This window comes from Stegodyphus dumicola, chromosome X1 (assembly GCF_044657685.1).
Source record: "Stegodyphus dumicola isolate Sdum_Otavi_A_Nest chromosome X1, ASM4465768v1".
NCBI classification, from domain to species: Eukaryota; Metazoa; Arthropoda; class Arachnida; order Araneae; family Eresidae; genus Stegodyphus; species Stegodyphus dumicola.
This window is the reverse complement of record NC_140780.1, coordinates 184,639,497-184,666,149: the sequence shown is the minus strand read 5'-3', so window position 1 is coordinate 184,666,149 and position 26,653 is coordinate 184,639,497. Positions and strand designations below refer to the sequence as shown.

Here is a 26,653-nt window from a genome sequence, read left to right as displayed (position 1 = left end):
CTTTCCATGATGCAAATAGCTAGGTTTTGGCATATTTAAATAAGAAAAGGAATCAGTTTATAAAAATTATGAAATTTAGATATTTTTAGATTATTATATGGTCTTCTCCTTATATTTAGAAAATTTTATGCTGATTATAAAAAGCAAAAAGCTTTGACTTCTGTATTGCAAAAACTGACCGAAATATTTAATTTAGAAATTTTGGATGTTTAACAATTTCAACTAGCATTGAGATGCCAGTTAATAAATAAATTAGACTATTTTATGGTGTATTTTTTAACTTAAATGCCTTTCAATGATATTCCTTTGTGATTAACTAATAATACATTCATTATACATTTGAGTACTAATAATATATTTCAGTATTACATTCTTTGATTTGGAATTTTGTTACAGTTGTTCGGCAGAACAGTTTTCATACAGGTAGTTTACAAGTTTTCAAATGCTAAAAATACATTATTAATATTCATATGAAGTTAATTGCTTTAGAATCATCATGTAACCATTTTACAAAAAATTTATTAAGCAAGAAATAATTTTAATTTTTAATTTGTGCGAATAATGTTAGAAACTACCTATGTGCCAACCATGAAGCTTATGAGTGTTTATAGAATACAAATTCTGTGAGATTGTGGCAGTAATATCTCCTTTTTTTTTTGAAAAAACATTATATTTATTAACATTTTTTGCAGTAATGTGCAGAAAAATGCTCTTCACTTAATCTGTTAACATCAGAAATGGTTTTCTAAACTTTTAATTGTATACAAATGCAAGCATTTCACTCTTCAGTTTTGTGTTTGTTTTTCTTGCTTAGTTTTTGTCATAGTGTAGTCATACTTTTTATATTTCTTTTTTTTATTGCTAGTATAAATTTTTCCTAATTATAAATATGGTACTGGAGGAATGTAGAAAAAATTGTATTTATGATTTTTGCAAAATTGATTTTTTAAAATTAAAATAAATGTCAAAACATGAATATTTACATTATTTAAAATATTTTTTAAACTGGAGGTATATGTCTATAAGTAGCAGTTTTGAAAATGAAGGCTGGGTAAGGACATTTTTATTGATATTTAATTTACTTACTAATCTTCAATAGCAACACTGAGTTCGAATTGACATTCTCAATGTACTGATTGACTCAATGTACTGTAATTGACTTTTCTTTCCCTGGAGGGTCAATATCAATACTCTGGAGAGTTCTGGTTTAGATGTATGTATTACATTGATTGAAGCTAGTCAGTAGGAAAACAAGAAAGAATCATCGTACTTTATTGATTGGAAAAAGGATTGGATGAACACATATTCTGTATGTGTAGCTTTAAATGCATTCTTTTATCTTTGTGCGATGTTAAGTAATGTTTATTCAGAGTTTGATAGTTCTGTATAAGAATGTTGAAATTGTTTCAGGTTTCAAATAACTTATATAACACTGACTTCCAGAATTCAGCCATGGAACTAATTTTCTACACTTAAAGCTATTCCATTTGAAGTTTGAATAGTACTTTGTGTAGTGTTAGCGAAGAGTGAAGAATAGATTCTGGCAGTGTATTGAACAAAGTGGAGTAAGGTGCAAGCGCTGCTATAGAAGGCTTATTCTTATCAGCAGGCATATTCTTGCTAATGTTTGAAAAGATACTGTTGCAGTGATTCTGAATGTAGGAGGAGATAATGTGCTGGATTGCTGTCTGAAGAAAAAGCTTAGAGTGTTTAAAGCTAGAATGTAAAGCTTAGAAGGAAAATGATATTCATTATGACAGTTACAAAAAATTCTTGTTCAGGTAGTATTCAGATGTGTATCAGAATTCTTTATGGCAAAGCCATTATGGATAATCAATGGTCAGCCACATTTTCATAAAAAATAGATATGGCATAGTTTTGGACACTTATTTTTAATAAAAAATTTTCATACTTTTTCATGAAATAAACCTAAAGATTTTCCTTTTGGCATTTTATGTAAATTTATGTCTCAATAAATGAAATGATACATATCTCTAGTCATGGATATCCCCTCCCCCCAAAAGAATTTATTTTTTACTTTTATTACTGTTAGTTTGAAACTATGAAAACCAGTCGGCAAAATGAGTGATAAAAATTAATGTCTTAATAAATTTTTTTGGAATGCTGGTGGTCTTTTGACCATTTCATTGAACTGAAATTTGCTGTATGACTTGAAGGGCGTTATTGAGAGTGGTACTTCTGCTGAAAACTTAGGCTTTTACCATATAATATATTGCTTTCTAACTCCCATAGGTTCCGTAAATGTTGTTCGTAATGTCTGTAAATGTTTCATAAATGTCTCCCAGTTGTTTTAATGAGTTTGTGTCTTCAGCTCTGTATAAATGACCCAACCATCGAATCTTGTGGCTTTTTATGACTTGACAATATCAGGCTGTGTAAATTTTTGGTAGATTTCATGATTATACATTGATATCAAAACATCATTTTCACAAACAGTGCCAACTATTTTTCTTAGTATTTTATGTTCAAAGATCAGTAGTTCACTTTCAATTACAGGGTGGTTATAATTAATGTTCCTCTTTGACATGATCATAAAAGGAAAACTAGTAGACCATAGACCTGCCGTAGACCTTTGGTCAGTATAGAAAACTTCAGATAAATCATTACCAACTCTGCATTTTATTCTTTTAAGTGTAGCTTTTGCTAGATTAATTAACTTAGGAGGTATTTCAAATTCCTCCATTGCCTTGTATAGTTTCTGCGGATTAAAGCTGTCATGCACAGCTTTAAAGTTGATAGAAAGATAGCAGGTGCAAATATTTTACTTTCTTGTTTTCTTCAGAATCTGCCTCAGGGCATGAATTTAATGAGTAGTTGACCTTCCCCTAAGAAATCCACACTAATACCATCCAATGACTTTTTCAACATGTGGTAATAACATCTTGTAAGGAACACAAGAGGAAATTTTAAAAATAGTATTCAAGAGAGTAATTCCGCGGTAGTTGCAACAGTCTTGTTTATCACCTTTTTTAAAGATGAGACGGATGGAGCCTTCATCCCATTCAATGGGCATCTGGTCCGATGTTCAAACCCTGCAAACAATAGCATGTATAGCCTTAATCAGACCAGGTTTGTGAACCTTCAACAATTCAGCGCTAATCCCATCAGGGCCCACTGATCTGTTTCGATTAAGTTTCTTGATTGCAGATTCAATCTCAAAAAGACTTGGTAAATAAAGTTCTTGTTCATCAGTATGAAGAGGAAATATAATTCTATTGTCTGTATCTATAGTGACGTTACCATGGAGCAAATCCTTAAAATATTCCCTACATCTTGCTAAGATCTCATTCTTTTCATTCTTTATTTGTACAGCATATTCCGTTTGGCAGGAATCTTTCCTAATATTGTTTATCAGCTGATAGTATTTTCTTAATTTTTCAGGGACCTGAGCTTTTCAATTTTCCTGTACTACTCCTCAAATTTATATCCCTACGAGACTGAATAAAAAGTCTGATCAATAAAATTGCTGAATTGTTACCCAATGGGATTTTTGAGCCCCAATTTAAAATTTTAAAAAGCAATGAAAAACTTTACATTTTTACAAGTTTAATGGGAGATATTTCTCATGTATAAAGAAATATAATAAAGTGGCAAACTCTTTTTAGAAAAATGAATTAAGTTGGGACATAAGGGTTTCCCAAGGACTGTATAGAAGCTTGCCTGCGGGGAGCTATTAAAGGCCAAGCATCACGTCTTCTGAGGTTTTGTAAAGGGTCTTGACTTCCCTAAAGATGCTCTGAGAGCACATCACTTCTTTATAGGCTTAATAATCAAAAAGAAAAGAAATGAGTCTATTTGATTTGCAGATAAGTTTCTAACAACTGAGAAAGAAATAGCTATTGCTTTATTCCTTGTAATGCTGACTATGCTAGAGTAAGTAAGTAATGTCCTTTTGCTAAAATCCCAAGGGCTCTTCTTAATTTCCCTTAGACTTGCCTTAATCAAGAAATGGACATTTTTAATTAGCCTGTTTCTGAGTGGGAATTCAAATATGGCATTAACCTCTTAACTGCCGTGGAAAACATACAAGATTCAGTCACACCATTTTTCTACACATGCGCACATAGTTATGGGATTTATTAGGGGAAAGTGCAAGTTTTGCTGTCTAAAAACTGTTTATTTTCACAAAATAAAGAATGAAAGAAAAAAAATGAAAATAAAAAATTTAATGTTTAGACTAAAAGTATAATAAAAAATGTAATAAAAATGATCCCCAAAATGGAGTTTCGTCAGGGTTCGTACGGTCCTTAAAAGTCCTTAAGTTTTTTAAATCGATTTTTGGTCCTTAAAAGTCCTTAATTTTGGCCAAAAAAGGCAGAAGGTCCTTAATTTTAATCATCTGAAATTTCTGTTTGTTTTTATGACTGTCCTTGTGAGTGCGAATTAGCATTTTGGAGGAATATTTTTGGCGATTCGCTGACAAATATAGATATCTTTTGAATGGGTAAATGCGTTAATGGGTTATAATTTGTTTCTATTTCTAATATAAATGTGGAATAGAGTTTCTGAGCAAGAAGTCAGACATAAGCATTTCGAAATTATTTCATTTTTTTCTAATGAAGAACTCTTAAACAACTTTGCGCTTTTGGGGATGTAAATTCTTTTATTTTTTTTTATTAAATGGTTCTAAATTTGGCGACTTATCAACATTTTGATGATTTTAAGATCAGTTTCTATAGAAATTTTTTAAATCTAAGATCTGGGAATTTTTTGACGACTCTTTTAGAAAATGATAACATTGATAAATTTCATTAAAATAATGGCAATGTATTGAAATTATATTTAAGAAGTAATATTAAAGTTAAGCATTTTTATTTTTCTCTGTCATATTATAAATTCCATTTTGGCCACTTATTATACAATATTTTGAATCTGAAAAATAAGGAAGGTATAATGCTATAGCAGTGCAATTTATGAAACAGTTCTTAGCAATAGCAAGATAGCTATGTAATTAATAAAAAATGTCTTTTTATTTTTTCATGGTAAGAGTTTTCCCATGTAATTATCTCAGAATATGCATCAGTTTTCTCTATAAAATTAATTTTACACTTTTTTCTTCCATTTTTTGTTTTTCAAAATATTTCTGGCTTTATGCTGTTATAGAATTGGTAGGGGTAATTTTTCTTTAGGATTTTCAATGTATTGAAATTATATTTAAGAAGTAATATTAAAGTTAAGCATTTTTATTTTTCTCTGTCATATTATAAATTCCATTTTGGCCACTTATTATACAATATTTTGAATCTGAAAAATAAGGAAGGTATAATGCTATAGCAGTGCAATTTATGAAACAGTTCTTAGCAATAGCAAGATAGCTATGTAATTAATAAAAAATGTCTTTTTAATTTTTTCATGGTAAGAGTTTTCCCATGTAATTATCTCAGAATATGCATCAGTTTTCTCTATAAAATTAATTTTACACTTTTTTCTTCCATTTTTTGTTTTTCAAAATATTTCTGGCTTTATGCTGTTATAGAATTGGTAGGGGTAATTTTTCTTTAGGATTTTAGACATTGCAGCCTGGAAAGTTTAGAAAGATTTGAAGGCCACGATTTTAGAAGATTCCAGAAAAATGTGACAAAAGGGAAAATGTCTTCATGGTGTATTAACATGTAATTTCTTACTTTTTGGAGAACGTCTGGAAGAACAATGAAAACATAATACTTGAATGTTTTACTTCTGATACTAGAATTTTTTCCGTAACATTTTTATCTTCCCTTTATTTTCTCTACTTTTCACTAGACACAAGCATGGAAAATATAAAAAATGCTTCTAATCTTATCATATGGACAGGCATTATAGAAAGGAAGTTTTTTATTAATAAAGAAATTGAAATCTGACAATTTAAAAGATTCGTCTAATATGTCTTAATTCATCATGCACAGGGTGGCACTAAACATTTTCCCACCTGATGGAATCTCTGTGGATCCTAAATTCTGCTGCTTGGTGCCTTTCTAAATTCTGCCTCCAATGCCTGCTCTACATTCTAAATGTTTTACCGTTTCTAGATTTTGTTGCTCGGTGTGTCACTAAATTCTAAAAATTTGCCACACCAGCTCTGTAACCTTACCTTACCATATATATTTCATATTTCTTCTGAATTTTCATGTTAAAAGAGAAATAAAATTAGCAGCTTTTTCTTTACTTTCTAAATTTTACTAAAATAAAGTTTTTTTAGAATAACAGAAATCTTTTAATTAAATCCAAAAATTCTAAAATGAAAAGGAAATGTGGAAGAAAGAAACCGAATGCATAAAGAGAAAGAAGATTATTCTTCAAAGATGTGTACAGTTATTATTATGTAAATTACCCAGTTGTTTACAATTTCAGCCTTTACTATAATTTCCCATTTCTATTTTCTCACCAGAATACAAATCAGATTTCGGAGTACACAAGTAAAATTTAGTAAAGATAGACTTATTGTTTTAATTCTGTGGGTGTGCTCAAAGTGGCACATTAATTCAATAGAGCTTCGAAAAGAGTGCTGAAACAAGCATTGCTATCAATGAACTGACCGATGAGATACGGAGAAACAAAGAATACAGACTCTCAGTTGTCCTAGATTATCGGTGAGCCCGGTCTGGGCACACCTAGTGCTTGCCGTTTGATTTTAGGCAAGATTTCAAGGTAAAAATTTAAAACTAATATAGAATAAGGAGATAAGCATACAGCCAAAAAAATAACATAGAAATTTGTTTTCAAACAATTCCTTTTATACCGTAAAAAAAAAAAAAAAAAAAAAAAAAAAAAAAAAAAAAAACCTGGAAGATTTATTTGAAAAATGAGGGTCTTGAAAAACTAAAATATATGGACTGGTTTGTGTTGAGCTGCCATCTGCTATAAATAAAGGAGGTTCAGAGTAACCTATAAATTCTTTTTTATTCAATTTTTCTGTGCATACAGAAGGAAATTTTTAGGTGTGTCCAGACCGGACACACTGTGCCACAAAGGGTTAAACAAAAAATTGGAAATTTAGATTAAAAAAAGTCAGGCAGCAAGTAACAGCTCTCTTATGCTTCCAGCAAGTTGAATACTAAGAACTATCAAGTTTTATTGTTTGATAAATCCAGAAATCCTAGCACTTCAGAGGTTTTAAAACAGTATGGATTATTGCAAAATGTTTTTAGGAGTGATTGTGTTGTTCCCTTAGATGGATAGTAAGTAAAATGAAGAAGAGTCATTATTATAAATGACATTTGAAATCAAGGATTCAAACTCTGTAATTATAAAATATTTACTTTTTATTATATTACATCCATTTAGCATTCCAGTTAAGGGATTGATTCCTGTAAGTTTCAAATGCAGTTGTAGAAAATTGTTTTTGAGATGCAATTTTTTTTTTCTTTTACTAGAAAAAGGTAAAATTTATGCAGTGAATGTCTTTTTTTTTACAGGGTTCGTAGCGGTCCTTATAAGTACTTATAAGTCCTTATATTTGAAAATAAAATATAAAGTTTACTTACTTTTTCTTTAAAGCCCTTATTTTTGTGTTTTTAGTGCTTATTTTTTGCTTTTAGTGCTTTTTTTTAAATGAACGCGCAGTTTTCCCTTGTACCAAAGCCGAAACTAAACAAACAACTTTTCTTCCTAATATGGAATGTCAGATGGTGAATCATACTCCCGGATATAGCTTTCCCCCTTTCTCTGCATTAACATAACCTTTGGTGTGCGCGGAGAGTACAGACAGGTGCCCGTCATTCTGTTGGTCAAAGAATTGCGAAAGCAGTAGAAAATTCCGGTACATTCGGCATTCTTTTCCTCCCACCCAAATACTACCCATGTTCGAATTTCTATCAAGATCTTGATAATTTGCATTCTTGTTCCGCTTGGTCAGTTCATATTCGTGTTTCTTATGATCGTTATGCTTATATTATGAGCATATGTATGAATGTTTATAATAACATAGTTGTAGTAACTGCTGAAGTGTAGTAAACTTCCAAAAATGGTTGTGTTTTAACACAGATTAGCTTTCTAATTAATAATATTCGGAATGGCTTAAATAAAGGGAAAGTAATTGAATAGTCAAAATAATTTCATTTTTTTAGCCAATACATTATACAGTACGAAGGTTGGGAGGTTCTCCCCTCTCTCCGCGAAATCTCGAATATTGAAACTGTTACAGTTCGCTGCAAAACAAGCAAAGGACTCTTTTTTTTTTTTTTTTCTTTTTTTTTTGTCACTTTCCAATCTGGATTGAATAGGACTAAAATTTCTGCGGTCTACCAACCCAAGCGAAGAATGATTCTATTCCGGAAATTTAATGCAGTCTGTTGAAAATTAGAATGAGAAACACTCCAGATTGGTAAGTCTCTTTCTTTTCCTTTATTTAGTTCTTTATTCTCCCAATACCGGCAGCTGTTGAATCCGATTGCGTAATATCATGTAGGGAAGAATTACGGCGCACGTATTACGCAAGAATGTTTGCGATATTTTGCAGAGATAATTAATTTTGATGTTCGGTCCCAGATTTGTTTATAAACACTTAAAAGAGTTTTACTGTCCTTGCTAAGCAGAATATTTTTCTGTTCCGTTGGTTTGTTTTTATATGATGCACATATCAAAATGTCAAAAGCATTTATTTAGCGGAAAAATCTAAAGAACGGCTACAGTCTATCCCCCTCCCCTCCGCTCCTCTTTTTCAAGTTACGCTCGACTGTCCGAATATTCGCCAGTTTTCAAGTATGCGGGTAGTTAAGCTTTTACTGTTAAAGGATGACTGCATGAAGCAAATTTCTGTCTTCTGATTTCAGAAATGTTCCTCTTTTTTACTTAAATTACTTTGCTTGCAATATCTGTTAAGGAAAAACTGATATACGATGAAAATTTAGAAAATGTTCAGAATTTAGATTTAAATTAGTTAAATATCGATATGAGTGGAAAAATAAATTGTATTTATTATTAAGTTCCAAGCGAATAGAATAAATATACCTTATTATTATTTATTTCTTCTATTTTGATTTGAAATTTCATCATTAAATCTTGTAATATAGTTTAGTTCTGCATAGTTTTTTTCCCTCATTGTAAACTAGTTCTGCAAATTGAACTGTTATTTAAAATTTTAAAAAAAGTAATTATTTTCCAAGGTTGAGTAATGCTTATTCTTTCTTAATAAATACTGCATTTCTCATATTTTAAATTACAAGTCTAATTTTTGAAGTTATGCAGTTATGTATAATGTAATTAGACAGGTCCTTATTTTTTTTTCTTAAAATGTGCTTGAAAAGTGCTTATAGGTGCTTATTTGTTTAACTAAAATGTGGCTATGAACCCTGTTTTAAAGCTGCACATAATTAAAATAAAATTGCTTAAACAGAAATTGCATAAAATCCCATTAAAATTTTTTTCTGTATTTTGTATTTTAAAATCTTTATTTTTCACGCATTTGTTGAGAGGATTAAACCCATTTTTGCATCTGTAATTACTTGTTAATAAATCCTTTTTTTCCCCTATAGGATGTGGAGGATTATTATAATAACTCTGTATGACATATTCTAATCTTGTTGAAGGTCACAGTTAAACTGACAGGAGATGTAACTTTGCTGCCAATTGCTTATTTGAGTTATTAAGATTAGCAGAAAATCATATTAATGATGTTCCTAATTATTTATGAATACTGACAAAAGAAATTTTTTACTTCTTAGAGAATAGGTTACCTTGCAGCATCTCAAAGCTTCCATGAGGAGACTGAAGTTCTAATGCTAACAACGAACATGATAAGAAAAGTACGTGTTTTGAAATGGCTTTCAGCAGTTTACTAATTAATGTATTTTTAAAAATTATTTTGGTATAAAATTTAAACTATTTTTTGTTGAGATAATATTGTTTAAATACAGTATGGTTTATTTTTATAAATTCATGAATTATATTTCCAAATCTGCAAATGTTTCTTGATTTTTTTTAATAGAATCTGATTTAATATTAAAAAAAAATGTTAAACGTTTTTAGCTTTTATAGTTTTTTTTTTTTCATTTTAAATAATGTTTGTCTTGTTATACTCATGGATTATAGAAATATTAATCATTTTATTTAGTCAAGACCAGTGAATTTTTTGCTAACGACTATTCCTCTGTTTTGCTCTTAAAACTTTTATACATCTTATTTTTGATAGCATTATTAGTTTAAGGTTTTAGTGGAATCAGTATAATTAATTTTCAGTGTTTGAGCGTACTAAAATGGATTTTTATTTATATTGCTTGTAGATGGTACAAATGCAGCATTTAAGGTTTTTTTTATTTATAAAATTAATAAACTAAGCGTGAACTGTCTTTTAAGTAGTCTAAATTAATTGAGTCACTCAAAAATCATTAATTTGACTGTGAAAAGCTTATAAACTTTGCAGTATGACTTTTCATATTATGCTCTGGCCCTTAGAGTAATGTAATAAAAATGTGATGATATGACATTACAACAACCTTTATCAACTGTAATTAAGTAGCTTTGTGATAGTGATAGACAGTAGAGAAAGTAGAAGCAGTACAAAATATGAATGACTAAAAATGGACACTCTAGAAAATTAGCGGATGCCTCTTATGTCATCATTACATCTTTCACAAAATGTTGTTATGCATTTTATATGTACTTTTAGAGCAATTGAAATTTATACTGCTTTAGGGCTAGAGAATTATTTTTCCTTAACAGTAGATTAATAGATGTGTATCTTGTCAGCCCTCTAGATTTTTGCTGTTGTAGGAGTCGGGGGAAAAAATTATTTGTAGTGCAACCCACTGAATTATCCCAATTAGCTAATGAGCTTGTACTATGAGTTTTTGTACCTTCCATTTCCTGTTGCCAAAATAGTCTGTTGATAAAATACTCATTTTTTCTTTCGGATACTACTACTGTGCTGTGTTGCAATTTGCATTTTTCAGGTATATTCTGCAAACTGAAATACAGTAGAACCTGAATCAATCATGTTAAATTTTTGGCCCAAAATGTAGTTTTACATAAATGACAGTATTTATTCCATCTGTGATTTTCCAAATTATCATTTTACCTTATTTAATATTTTTATATGATGCTTTCTGTACAGAATTTACTGTATTGATTGTTTTGGGGGGAAAATTAAGTGACAACACATTAATTATATGCATTACCTTCTCTGGACTTATTAATCTGGCATCGTAAGTAATGAGGTTATGTTTTTGTATATGGTACTCAGCTCCAAATCTGAGCTTTTAGTGTCATTTCTGAATGCTATTTTTTTTTTTTGTAACACTAAGTGTATTTCTGTGAATCTTTGTGTCTTCAAAAGAATGTGGGAAAGAAGGTGCTGAAGATATCCAAGACAGACGCCAAGCTTCACCTAGAACAATTTTACAAAACGTTCGAGCATTTATTCATGTATAAAATGGAAGTGGCGATTGACAGAATAGAATGCACAGTTTTAAGTCTGAAAAATTCATATTTTGAGTTGGGACAAAATTCAGGCAAAATGCAAAGGAAAATATACTAAATTTTTTGTAAAAGTTTCATAATGTAGTGTACTTATGCTGAAAGCAATAAATGTTATTTATGTCATGTTACTTATTTATAGTCTGCAATAGTTTTTTAGTTCAGTTACTTACCTCATTCATTGTTTTCCTTCATTCCTTTGAAAAAACTGTAGATTGAGATTCCACTGTGTTAATTGTGTGTTTGTATATTGAATGCAAATATGAATTGTAACTTAACATTTTGGTGTGACACAGTACAGGATGATAGAATTTCATACTGGAAGATAGAATTTCTTACTGGAAGAAAGCTTTCCTGAAGATTTCTTTATTATTTTGTTATAAAGGTTTTCAAAATGTAAAATTTGTTGCTGTTGTAAGGTATATTTTTGCTTTAAATTATTTTTCTGAAACTAAACTATTCTTGGTTAATGTAGTATGGTATTAACCCGTTAACTGCCGCAGAAAACATACAAGATTCATTTTCCAGTGCCACGATTTTTCACACAGGCACGCGTAGTTATGTGATGTATTAGGAGGAAAATAAGTGCAAGTTTTACTTTCTAAAAACTGTAACTTTCACAAAATAAAGAATGAAAGAAAAAATAAATGCACAAAATTTAATGTTTTGAGTAAAAGTATAATAAAAAAAATTTAAGTATAATAAAAAAGATCCCTAAAATGGAGTTTCAATCAATTCATTTTTAGAACAGTAAAGTGTAATACCAGGTTTCAGTGTTATACCTTGTGAAATCAGTATGCTTAAAAAAACATATATTTCTTCTGAACTGGTTGAATGCCACGATTTTGTTCTTGATTTTTTGTTTGCAAGGTGTTGGTTCATATACTTGTCTACAAAACGGTTAGTTTCAGTAACAATATGAAGCACGAGCAGTTCATCAAAAAAGATAAAATGGGTTTGAAACATCCGTTATATCTTTATTCCTGGAACCTACTACAAAAATTAAAAGAAAATGGAGGACACAGAATGAAAGAAATGCATTTTACTCAAACACCACCAGCCAATAGCATGCAGTCATTACTCACCGCTTTAGACATACCCCTCTCTCCAATTTCTCCCCACACTTTTCTGAAATAGTATTCTCCTTCACATACATTGTCAAGGTCATTGTGGTGTTGCATTCCAAAGCTTTGCGGATAATTTTATGGGTAGCAGCGTAAAGCAAATGATAGTAGTTTGGAAGGGCGTAGGGGCAGTTAATGCATCGGCTGAGCAAGGCGTATATATATGCCCGTGGCAGTTAAGGGGTTAATGGAATTCTACAAATTAATAGATCAGTCTGTTGTAATTAAAAAATTAAATGTCTGAAAAAATGTATTTCAGATATGTTTCAAAGTTACATCTAGCAAGAAAATGACATTTTGAATAACCTGTAATATTGCTAAATAAAAATATAGTAGAAAAGTAAGTATGGTTGGTAATACATTGAAATCTTAATCTGTAAAATTGTGGCTTTGGGAAAATCGGTTATGTTTGGCATTTGGGGAAAAAATGAGTTGTGAATTTTAAATGTTAATTCTTTTACTGTCATCTCAGAAGAGATGAACATAGAGAATCTGTCATTAAAGAATCTCTCTTATCTTGCAGCAGAGCACTAAAAATTTCCCAGTAAATGCATTTAGGTGAAAATAATGGAAATACAGATTTGGGGTTTTGCTGTGAAACTGATGATATTTAGATTTATTTAGACATATAAGTAATCTTCACATCCAATTAAAATCTCAAAAATTCTTAACTTAAACATTTTATATACTGTAGTATTTTTAATGACTTTTGTGGACAAACTGTTTATTTTTCAGCCTTCTGTATGCTATGTTTTAAAAAGTTCAAGTTTACTATACTAAGTACTGTTTTTTTTAAATATGAAAACTTCTTTCCATTGCTGTCCTCTATAATATTCATAGCTTAAAATGCTTTACGTTGTAAGTAATGTGTCATTTACAAGATAAAGTATTTTAAGACATCAACTTTATATATTTAATAATTGGCAATGTCTATCACTAATGCAACATTAATAAGTTGCACTAGAGTTTTCTTTTTCATGTAACAAATTTGGCATAATTTTGTTATTTAATTTTTTTATTACACATTAATTTATATATTTGTATATTAGTGTGTCATATATGATTTCAAATGGTTAAAAACAAAATCCATTGGGGTGAAAAATGCTTTGAAATATTTTGCTACTTTAAAATCTATACAGGTTACAGGTTTAAGGTTAAGGTTCTATGAGTATGACAAAGTACGTGAGGGTTATTTGCATATGGATAACAGGGAAAACTGTTGCTAGGAATATATATTTATTGCAACCAGAAAAACTGAACTCGTAGGAAATGTTTCTAAAATACAAACTTATATTCTCACTTGAATGCTTCTCTGGTTGTATTTCAGGTAAGGAGAAGCAAGTGATTTTTGTTGTGCCCCCCCTTTTTTTTATTCTTCTGACACCAGTTGTTACGTTATTTTCTTCCTTCACATTCGTACGGGGTTGATAGATTTGGAGTGAATAATGACGACACTTGATGAAGTATTGAAACACACTTTATTTAGACAATATTGTCAGGACAGCTCCAAAACACGTTTTACAGTCGTCGATGAACTACTATAAACATGCTGACATGATCAGCGACACAGCCTTCAGGTTATCAGGCTATAACGGTGGAGACAGCTTCCTGCAAAGCACCCGACTCTGCTTTCCGGAGTACAGCTCCCGACTCTGCTTGGTCGTTCTCGGAACTCCACGTACTCTCGAGACTCTCCATGCTACAACTCGCGATGCACTTGATGACACACAGAGCACAGATCCTGACTCTCGGTTCAGTCGTTTCCGGAGCTCAACACGCTCTCTCGACGATACACTAACCGCGATACTCTACGAGACTCTTTTGGTGCACTCAACGACCCGCTCGGCACTCGCCGGCCGGCTGACAATGCGATCGCCTCCGCAGGGACTGACTCGCTAGACGAGACACACTCACCCTGACTGCTGTCCAGCTGGGTTTATATAGCTTTCGGCTTGTGTTCGAGAACATTTTCGGCTAAACCGGTAAGAATTCGTTCCAGAAGGTTCTCTATCCATCCATGGGATGTTGCCAATTTTGTCGCCAAATGTTGCCAAATGGGTGATTTCTTGCCAAATATGGCAACCCTGCCTTCCCTTGCCACTGCTCTGTGGGGAAGCCATCTCACCACGCCTGTACATTTCGTAACAATATTTAAATCAAATCACAATCAATTGCAGATAGAAAATTTCACAAATTATTTGGGAAGTATAAAAATTGACAAGCAAGGTGACTTTTTTCACATTTGATCACTGTGGTTATGTGTAAAAAATTTATGCTTAAAAAACCATTACATTTTAAAAATATACGTGCTTAATTCATTTCTTTTCATTTTCTGTACTCGTAAAAATATTTCTTATCTGGTATCAATTTTTATATGTGCATAAAATATTTACAGCAATCTTAAATTTCATATTTTGTAGCATGTTTTGCACTGAAAGACTCAAATATTAGAAAGTAGCAATGGCTGGAAATATACATAAAGTGGAATATTCCCAGCAATCGTTAAGCTATAAATAAATGGACATTTGGTTTTTAGGAGGGCCCATGGTCAAATTATTGACATAATGTAGCTGTGTTGTTCTTAGTTTCAAGTGGCAGCAACAGTAAAGTTTTAAAGCTTAACCTTTATTTAAATATTAATATGTAATAAAATTAATTTAAATAACAAAATTATGCCAAATTTGTTACGTGAAAAAGAAAACTCTAGTGCAACTTATTAATAGTGATAGACATTATCAGTTATTAAATATATAAAGTTGATGTCTTAAAATACTTTATCTTGTAAATGACACATTACTTACAACATAAAGCATTTTAAGCTATGAATGTACAAAACTACTAATGGTTTTCCAGCAAGGAATTGGCCGTTGCCAATCCATCATGGATGGCTCATGGCAATGAAGACTGTCTTTGGACACTAATACCAATCTTCAGTGGTACGTGGCAACAATTGGTTACCAAGAGAAGATTCTAAGCTTATTTAAGCTTAACAAGAGATCATTTAAACCAAGGCAAGAGTGATGTAAATCACTTGTATATTAAATTCCAGAAGCTTGAGCAAAAATAAGCATACCTGCTGGGAGGATAGAAAATAGAATGGCAGTGGTCAGATAAAATCTTTTACCTAAATGTACTGTGCCGATGGAAAAATGCCTTTGTTTGTAGATTGTAAACTGATCATGTTAAGTTGAATTTGTTCAAGATTGTTGAACTCAATGATAATCTAAGGGAACGTCTTGTAGATCATATTTTTATTCCGCATGTAGAAGACCTTTAGTCCTTAAGCTGCCAGTATATGCTGGTTGATTTGCTCTTGTTTCATAGCATTTTTATGCATCATAAAGGGTCAGCAGAATAGTGGGCCATCCCATCAGGTCATTACTTATGCAGGCATCTGGAGATGGAGCCTCCTAGAATTAAAAATCACTAAATTTTGTGGGATCATGTTCCAGGAAGCATCAGGTCAACGTCTGGGACAGAGTTGCAGATGATATTGCAAACAAGCATGCTTTGATGCAAGATTTTCTGACGTGTTTAAATTTTACGATGTGCAGTATCAATGAAATGCCGTAAAATAAGGTATGCCTGTACGCTAGGTACTATAGTCAAAAACATAATCATCTCAAATTTTGGCGCAAGAGAAAAAAAGTTTCATCTAAAACTTACTGAAACTTTTAGCGCTTATAGCTGCTAAAAAGAAATAAAATTGAAAAGCTAATAAGTACTGTGCTGTAAGACCTATTTGGTCTTAAAATTTTTTTCCCAAGTTTCAGCTTATGAGGTATTAAGGATTTAATTTCTAAAATATTTTAGAGTAAAATTGCATACAAAATTTACAACATGAAACACAAATTAATAAAAATATAAAATATCAATATTGAATTTGAATTTTAAGCTTTTAAACTGAAAATGTAAGCTTTTTCAAAGTTTAAAGAAAGGCTTTGGTTATTGTGCATTTCAGAACACATTGAAATGAAGAGAAGATCGCCTTACCAACATAAAACACAAGGATTACCATAGAAGCCCTTGGTCCAGAGAGGACTACTCAGTGTTTTGGAGAAAATGGCCAGAGTCTAGTGCTGATTAATTTTTCTGACAAAGGAAATTCTATATAGCATGATTTTAATTGAAATTCTGCAAGATAGCTGTAGAAAATTACATTGATTTAATACTGAAAATGCAGAGGATAATTTCTGGACATTCTCAGGGATTCTTTGACTGTGTCATATCTTCATACTATGCTTTTAGTATTAGGCTTGTCTCCCATTTGTTGTTACTCCTCCAAAAGGTGCATGAATTAAATATTCAGATCCAGTTGCGTGACACCCTATGTCTACAGCAGTCTGCTTTAACTCTTTCCAGCACGCTACCTTTTAAAGTCAGAGTTTTGATTTAAAAAAAAGTAGGCAGTCTAATTAGGCCTTGAGGAGTACACAAGTAAAATTTTGTGAAGACAGCACTTATCATTTTAATTCTGTGGGTGTGCCCAAAGTGGCACACTGATTGAATAGAGCTTTGAAAAGAGTGCCAAAACGAGCATTGTTGTCAATGAACTGACCGATGAGATGCGGAGAAACAAAGAATACAGACTCTCAGTTGTCCTAGATTATTGGTGAGCCCGGTCTGGGCACACCTAGGGTTTGCCGTTTGATTTTAGACAAGATTTCAAGGTAAAAATTTAAAACTAATATAGAATAAAAAGATTAGCATACAGCCAAAAAAATAATATAGAAATTTCTTTTCAAAGAATTCCTTTTATACCCTAAAAACATCTGGAAGATATCTTTGAAAAATGAGGGTCTTAAAAACTAAACATGGCTAAAATATATGGACTGGTTTGTGTTGAGCTGCCATCTACTATGAATAAAGAAGGTTCAGAGTAACCTATAGTAACCTATAAATCCTTTTTCATTCAATTTTTCTGTGCATACAGAAGGAAATTTTTAGGTGTGTCCAGACTGGACACACTGTGCTTCAAATGGTTAACGAACTTACCTCTTTTCACTGATTAACAACTTGTGAATAGTTTTTAGGCGAAGTTCAGAAGTGTCATGAAGGAAATTTGAGAGCTATTATGAGGGAAGTGAGTTTGATTTAGATTTCTTAATGGTTAGTGCTTTACTGTAATTCTAATTCATGAATTTGTAAAGTTCCTGTATGCTAATTAACCAGTTATTTTATGTTTTGGATCTTTACTGCGACTTCTCCCTTCTATTTTCTCGCCAGAATGCAAATTAGTACGCATGTATTTAAGGTGAGGTTTTTGGATTGTAGACAGAGCGTGTTCTGCCTTTCAAGGCCATGTTACTAGGTTGTTACTTAAGATAAGATTTGTAGTCTTGGCCTTTCATTATAATCACTGATATTGAGTCTCCACAGATATTTTTAGCCATCTTTGCATTAAATTTATTTGTGTAGCCTTTGACTACTAGATTACTTGAATTTAAATTTATATTTGATTGCGCATTTAAATCTCACCATAAGTCCTGGTTGAGCATGTAAGCACCAGATGTGCTTTCTTTTTAAGTAAAAGGGTCCTCTACAGCCTTCTCAAGTTTTGGTTATTTTAGACTTGGTGATAATTTTTTTGTCTACCAAGAGTTTGGACATTATTTGGGTGATTGAGAAATATAACAAACATTATAGTGATGACTAAAAAAAGCAAAGGGCCATGTTTCAAAGAAATTCAACTTTTGTCTGACCCCCCCCCCCCCTCAGCATGGCATGCTTCACTGGCATGAGTAAGTTCCGTGGAAGGATATGGATACAATGAGAGCATCAATAATACTCGCAGAGACTTTTGACGACAGAAGGTTCGTAATCACATTTGGGGAATGACTGGCCTGATATTTTTTGCTTTACCCAGTTGGGGAAATACAAAAGGTCACAGCAACTGCCACACTTCAAAGACAGGTACTGAATGGTGCAAACTCATCGGTAAATTTTAATTAGGAGAACCAGGCAGGGAGAATTATAAACTTGAAGTATTTAAAACCACCAGAGTGAACACTTTTCCCGTGGTGAAAAGGGCAAAATTGAAAGCAGAATGGTTAAGCAGAAGCTGGTTTAAGGATGAAGAACTGACTGAGTTCATATTGAGAAAAATACAACTGGAAAAAACCCACTGCAGTAGTCATTCAAATTATACTGCCTAGGTTATTGCCATAAATGCAAGATTTTTTTTTTTTTTTTTTAATTGAGAAACCTGAGCATGCTCGAGTGTTTAAGATGCCACAAATGCAAAATTTTTGTTGAATTGAGAAACCTGAGCATGCTCAAGTGTTTATTTGAACTCACAGTGAAATTTAAAGTGGAGCATTTCGGAAAGTATGTGTACATCAGGATATGGCCAGACATCAAATCAATAGTTTTATCGCCCTGCAGTGAAAGGAAGGCCACGGTTTGACAGTAATAAATGTTTTTTAAGTAAAAAGAAATTTTCAACCACATGTGGCAATTGCCAAGAAAAATCTCAAAAGAGAAAACTGGGAAGAAAGTGAAAAGAGCTTAAACTAATAAGAGGTCCTGAAAATGAGTTAAATTATCCTGGAAGCAAAAAAAATCCCTTTAGAATTCAATTGAATATGGCAGTTGTAAAACATTTTGCTCTGCCTGTAATCCATTTGTTAAATAATGTTCCAGTAGATGTGCTGTTAGATAGAGAGCCTCAAAGCACTTTCTTTGCAGAGAATTTTTTTCAGAAACATTTTAAATGATATGGAATGTTTGGGGTTGAAGGAGCAAACATTATTGCTGCCCAAGGGAAACAGTGTACATCTGTAGGAAGTCTCGTTACATGTTTAAATAATAAAAAAAAAAGGAGTAGTAGAAGAAAGCCCTTTTTTTTTTTTTTTTTTTGTTTGTTTGTTTGTTGTTGTGAAAAATCCACAAGGTCCAGTAATTTTGGGGATTGATTTTCTAAAGGTGGCGAAGGTTAAAATTAATTTTCAGGAAGCCACGGTACACCTGGACATGAATAAAGTAGAGGAGAAGGGAACAAACCCTCTCGCCATTGAGCTTAAGCACCTGAAGTGTGAAACATAAGCTGAAACAGTTGGTAAGACAGTTTGCTAAATTATTTGGCAATGCTCCAAGTCTAATGCAAATTGTAAACCACAACAGCTTAGACAAGGGAAATGCCCCCACCATAGAACAAAGCCTTTCTGATTTGACAGAGTGAAGGAAAAAATTATAGAAAAACATATCAAGGAAATGCTGCAAAATAAGATTATAATTACCCTAACGCTAGTCTGTATAAAGAATAATTTCCCACCAAGAGACCTAAGTCATGGCATTTTGCAGTGGATTACCTGAAAATTGAATAAATTTTACTAAATATCCTGTTTATCCACTGACCATAATCAATTAAATAATTATTAGAAAGATTAAGTCAACGTATTACGTGATGACATTAAGGACTTACCTCAAGATATTTTCAAATATATGTAAAACCATAGGATGGGCCAAAAACTGCATTTATTGCAGTTCACGCCTATCTGAGAATGCCATTTGGCTTATGCGGAGCACCTGCCATGTTTCAGAGAGCGATGGAGATGTTACTATGACGTATTCTTAGGAAGAGTACCTTTATTTAACTGATGATATAATTGTAACTCTCAAGATTATAGACTATATTCAGGATTTGCATGTTCATGAAGTGTTCTCACTTTCAAACAAAGCAAGATTAAAAAGAAATGCATCAAAGTGTAAATTTGTGGCCAAGGAAGTTCATTAATTAAGCTATATCTCAGAAAGGAATTAAGACCAGGGAATTCCAAAGTACATGCGATAAAAAGTAAATTATTCACCAACAAATACAGCAAAAGAGTTGTGTTTCTATTATAGGCCTTTTATCAAATACTTTGCACAGATAGTTGAACCACTGTTAAAATTCAAAAGAAAGAAGCCTGGTTTACTTGGTCGGCTAAAGCAAACACAACATTCAGAAAACTTAAAAAAATATTAATTCAGGTGCAAGTTTTGAAATTTCCTGAAGGTGATGGGAGCTTAGAAAGTGCTGCAGATGCTTCAGATTATGCGGTTGGTGCTGTGGTTATGCAAAATGGACAACCTGTGTTTCAGTATGATCCTTAATCCAATTTAGATGAGTTATATAACTACAGAAGGGGAAACATTAATTTTATTTTTAATGGTTCAGAAATTTTTAAGTGTATTTTAGGAAGACAATAGTGACAATTTACTTAGATCATGCTGCTGTAGAAAAATTTATTGCCGTGACTTAGTATATGGACTCGTAAACTACAAGAATATAATTTAATTATTAAATATACTCCAGGGAACGAGAACTTTGGAGCTGATGCTCTATTGAGAATAAAATTATGTGAAGAGGGGAGTGAAATTAAGTGTGTAATATTAACTGCAAAAGTTCTTGATTCTCCCTAGACTGTAATTCTTAATTTGCAAACATATCTGGAATTTCAAAATGATGATTCAAATTGATGATTTATGGGGTTTAACTTGTGTTTATTTTATGACTGTGAAAGACTGGAGCTAAGAGTGTTAGCAATGTTGATCAGTTCAAATTTATACTTGAATTGATAGACATTGATGAAGTGAATTGTGTTGTGTATATTTTCAAACAATTAACATTTACTGAAAATTTTTATATTCTGAACTTAATTTGATATTTAATGAAAATTTTATATTATGAACTTAATTTGATATTTAATGAAATTTTTTATATTTTAAACTTAATTACTGTACTTAATATTAAGTACTTAATTACTTAATGGATTGAGAGCATTCTCGAAAATTTGTATATGCGTTAAAACATAGCCAAAGCACAATCATATGAGTTATCAAAATGGAAGCATAAATCACTGAGAGCAGCTGTTATGAAGTTAATGATTTAGAAATTGAATTATCAAACAGATTTAAATGCTGGAAGGAATAGATGAGCTTATAGAAATTCTTTTCATTAAATTTGAGCCTCTAGCCATAGTTGATCAACAACACGAACCTCTTTTGAAGCCTGAGGAATTCGATATCGAATTTTAAACTATACAAGCATATAGAGAAAAAGTTTTTCTTTGGCAATTTTGTGCAAAGAAGAAAATCAAAGAATTTTCAAAGCTTAAGTCGTGACAACCTATGTGCCTCCAACGGCACTTCGAGTAGACCAAATTTAAAACTCTGATAGTTTTCGTATTAAAGTCACAAAATACCATATTGCCCAGTTCTATGGAGATGTTGACATACTTTTTGGAACAGTTTTGAAACGGCTGTGCACAATAATACGAGTCTCTGAACAAAGTGGATAAAATTTAATTATTTAAAGGCTCATTTAGGATCTGCTTTGAATGCTGTGTAGGGTTTTTCTGTTTTCGGCAGAAGCCTATGATAAAGCTATACAATTATTGAAGGACAGATTTGCTAATCCTGAGGTATTGATTTATGCATACATGAGCACGATTCTAACTATGCAGCCATTTAAAAACTCTAATGATGGTATTTTATAACTCAAAATAAACATATGAGATATTATTTTATGTTTTCGATCTTTACTGTCACTTCTCCCTTCTGTTTTCCCACCAGAATGCAGCTCACATGTAACGTGGGGTATTAATTTGTGTGTAATGTGTCCTCAAGGGAAGAACACATTCTGTCTTACAAGCAAAAAGTTTTTTTTTTGGATTGTAAGACAAACCGTGTTTTGCCTCTAGATGCCATGTTACTAGGTTGCTAGTTAGAGAAGATATATATGCTTCAACCTTGCATCATAATCGCTGATATTGAATCTCTGCACCAGTTAGATTTCTTAACCAACTTTCGCTTTGTGTAGCCTTCAGTTACCAGATTACTTGAATTTATATTTGACTATTCATTTATTGCTATAAGTTTTGGCTGAGGTTATAAGCACCAGCTGTGAATTTTGTTCCTCTTAGATTTAAATAAAAGCCTCCTTTACACTCTTTTCAAGTTTCAGTTGTTATTTTATACATGGTGATAATTTGCTTAACGTCTGCCAAGAGTTTGATGCTATTTGGATGGTTGCAAAACATACCAACATTATAAGCTGTATTCATAATAATTTTTATATTGTAGTTAGACTTTTGATTTGTTACTCTGTTATTTTTACATATATCATAATTTTACATTTCCCCATGTTTTTGTTCAGAATAATTATCATATTTTTACTTAAAACTTTTCAGTGCGTGGGTAGCATTTTAAAGATGGAGTAGTGCAATTTAATTTGAAGAAGTATTATTAAAGTTTGAAATGAAATCTGATATTTTGAAAACCTTATTATTGGCTTTAAATGAAGATTTTCTGTTGGTATTTATCAAAATTATCATTTTTAATTAGGTGTATTATACACCTAATTAAAAATGGATGTAATTAAAAATAACATATAAATTATCAACAAACACATATATTACTTATAATGTAGTCTAAAATTCAAAGCAATTTATGTCATATTAAATGGCAAAACTTGGAGGCCTGCAAGGGTGATAAATGCACTGGTCTATAAGAAACAAAATTATAGACAATTCTAAAATCCGCAGAAAATTAAGAACTGTGTAATCCATTATGAAGCTGTACTGCGAAGTAAATTTTGACTCATTCATAGACCTCAAATTGTGTTTTTGAAACTAAGAATTATGTTTTAGGTTTTTACAACCATTGAGATGCAGCGTTAGGTAAAACGCAATTTCTCAAATATGGTTAGTTTACAAAATATTTTTTGTATGTATAAAAGCTTCTTACAATTACTATCTATTAGCATGGTGGTTCCCAAACGTTTCAGAGTCGCAATACCTTTTGTCAGTTAAAATTTTTCTGTGGTGCCCTACCCAAAGTAAAAGTATGATTAAGCGTAATTAAGAGATAAAGATAAATAAAACTCGCTTATCTTCATTATTTAATATTTATAAATTTTATTAATATTAAATTAATAATGTGATGATGAGATTGCAAATTGCTGGATATTTTCTCAAATCATGTAATTAAACTGGACACAGCCACCATCATTTTCTTTTCTGCGTTGGTTTTTGATCTGTACTTACTTTTCATTACACTGATTGGCGAAAATCCAGCTTCATGCAAATATGACATCGAAAATGGAATTAAAATCCGCTGAACCTTATTACTCAGGATGGATCAATCATATTTCCGTGAAATCCAAAATTCTGTACCGCCAAATTTGGTTTTCAAGTTGTCGCAACGTAACTCGATAAGATTCTTTCCTTCCACAGAAGTAATTTCAGACAGAGCACTAGTTTTAAATTGATCTTGAATCTATGTAAATAAAATATTTTTTACTCATATCACAAACAAAATTATTTTTGAAAATGCTTCTCAAGTCAGATAATTAATTAGCTGCGATAAGTGCCCTTCAAACATGGTTTTCATATCTTGAGAAAGACCAAGTTTGTTTGACATCAAAAATTGCTGCAGTTTTAAAAACAATCTCTGCCTGCATCTTCATTCAATTTTCTTCTCCTCAGTTTAACTTTTTTATAAGTAGAAGCTGATATTTTCCCCTTTGACTGCAAAAGGTGATGTGTTTTTCTCCCTGCAGAGAGAGATTAAGGGAATTCAGCTTTTCAAAAATGTCGCATAAATATGCTAGATGTATTAAAAAATAAGCATCAGCAAAATCTTCTGCATTTTTGTATCCTCTTTTAATGAAAATAAAAGTTTATTTTCGCAATTTAAGGATTTATGATAAAATAATATCACGAGAGAGCCATCGTGCACTACTATAGTACAACAAAGACAAGTGTTTGGCTTCCATATCCTCACAGATATTTTTAAAAAACCTTGCTTTCAGTTGGCAAGATTTTATAAAATTTACTACATTCACCACACATGCTAACACATGATTCATTACAGCACTAAGATTCTTTGATGCAAGTGCATCTGTAGGAATAATGCAATGGCCCACGGTGCATTTGGTCCTTTGCTCGCATAAATGCTTATAATCCTCCATAGCAGCCAGACATGGAGCAAGCTCCATGCATACAGACACCAATGTACTTAAGCCAATTCAAATTAATTTCAGATATGAGTGTATTAAAAGTCTCAAGCATGCAATGAGCCTTAACTCTTGCAGTGATATTTTTACCAAAAAGGTCTTTTTTTGATATTATTACCATCTTTAAACCGTATGTGTCACCGTATGAGCACCCTTCTTATTATTCGCAGCCTCATTCTAGCTGCAAACTAAAATCCACTCCTTTAATTTTTTCTGTTAATTGATTGTTGATATTCTCTACCATATATTTTATTCTCCAACTAATTGTGCTATTGACCAAAGTTACTTCAAAAAGTGGCTGCCGAGCAGACTCGCCAACTGTGATGTTTATCATATCTGTAGCAGCTGTTAAAATAAGTTTTGCTATGGTATTGGGCTTCTTATATTTTGGGATTCTGTAAGCCACCTTGTAAGATGTTACCAAAGTGTTGTTTGATACTGAGTCCGTCTTAAAAATACATTTCTTTTTTGTTGATTCAGTTCTTTTAACTTCTTGGCCCCCAAAAAACATGAAGTTTGCCAACTATACTGACTGAATCAAGCCCGTAACGCTTGCTTATACGCTTTCTACAAGATCTTCCAGATCAGTCCATATCTGTCGTGAAGGATTTACATACCTTGGTGTGTCTGTACTTCTGGTCAACCTGAGTTGAGAAGATTGGATGTAGTAAAAAGTGTATGCACCTGCTGTATAGCTTTAACAATTTCGGATGTCATTAAAATTTTCTCTGTGAAATATGAATACTGTTGAGAAAAGGGAATGGAATGAAAAAATATGTTAAACAAAAGATTGCATTGCATCTAGCTTTTAATTAAAAAAATCTGCTAATATCATGTCAATCAGTTGATGACCAATATGGAAGACATCCCTTTTTTTGGGGGGGGGCATTATTGGTGAAACTGTAGATTTCTGAACCCCACTCTTAATCAGAGAAGCAATTAAAGCATTCATTCATTTGCTGACTGGGAGGAAAGAAAGCAGTTGCTACAGCATCTGCTTCATCTTTGACATATGTGTACAATTTTAAAACCTCACAAGACTGGAAAACCACTACACAGTTCTATTAAGATTTCTGTTATGAAAGTTCTTTTCAAATTACTGGATCGTTTTCCTAATGAATCTAGTAATGAAATTGTTATTTTGCTGCTTTGACTAGAGTTTGCATGACAAGCATAAATCGCATGAAATCTGACCTGAAAGAAAATTCTGGCAAGGGGGCAAACCCTGAAAGACGGTCCATGCGTACCCGAGCAAAACGACATAATAAGCAAAATTTAGCAAAAATACAAAAAAAGGTTTCTTTTTACAGAATGAGCTGTGAAAAGATTGTTCAGAACAAGCTATGAAAAGATTTTTATTGTAAAGATTGTTATAGCCTTGTACATGTTCACAGGTGAGACTGTTATAAGGTATAGCACGATCATATGGCGGGATTGAAAGGTGCAGCACTGCCATCTTGCATTCGCAAGAATATTCTGCGCCACTGACTTTTATTGATGGTCAAGTAAAAACAACCCCCCCCAAAAAATTTAGCTTATCACTTTGTTTTTTTGTTTAGTTAGGACAAATGTCTTTGTTCAATTAATTAGAAAGCTTTTACAATATTTTCTGCTGCTCCTGTGAAGAACTTATGGCTCCCCAGGGTGCCATGGTACACAGTTTGAGAACCACTGTGTTAGCAGGTTTATTCTTGTGATACTTTTTAAGTAGTTGATCCTTTTCTTTTATGAATATACTTTTTTATGCTTGTGAAATCTGATTTTGTTGGTTCAGTTCGTAAATTAATGTTGAAATATTTTAAGCATATTTATTAACTCTACCAAGTTTGAAAGACAATTATTAATTCTTCAGCAGCATAAATTACCTAAATATATGATGCATCTGTATATAAGGTAGTCACCTGGCCATCCAGGCTTAATGCATTTTCCCATCACAATAATATTTAGCTTATTGGTTTTCCAGACTAATTAAATGAATTTGTTATTGTCAGTGTTTAACCTTTCTTACCCAAGTGACCTTCCACTCTTATTTGTTTAGTGTCAGTGCTGTCTTTCTTGCTCTTATTCTGCATCCTAGTATTACTTCTGTTGACATCCACCATCGCTGTTTATTCATGAA

The 26,653-nt window shown here is 32.0% G+C and overlaps 1 protein-coding gene across 3 annotated transcripts in view; it reads left to right on the top strand.

Annotated features, from left to right (window-relative positions):
- The window catches only part of LOC118186050 (AP-3 complex subunit delta-1-like), a 401,929-nt gene that overhangs the window by 41,620 nt on the left and 333,656 nt on the right, over nucleotides 1-26,653 (top strand). For all 3 annotated transcript variants that reach the window (XM_085808093.1, XM_085808094.1, XM_085808095.1), the window contains exon 4: nucleotides 9,663-9,743. In XM_085808093.1, the coding sequence (XP_085664219.1) occupies nucleotides 9,663-9,743 (81 nt within the window). The remainder of the gene's footprint in view (nucleotides 1-9,662; nucleotides 9,744-26,653) is intronic.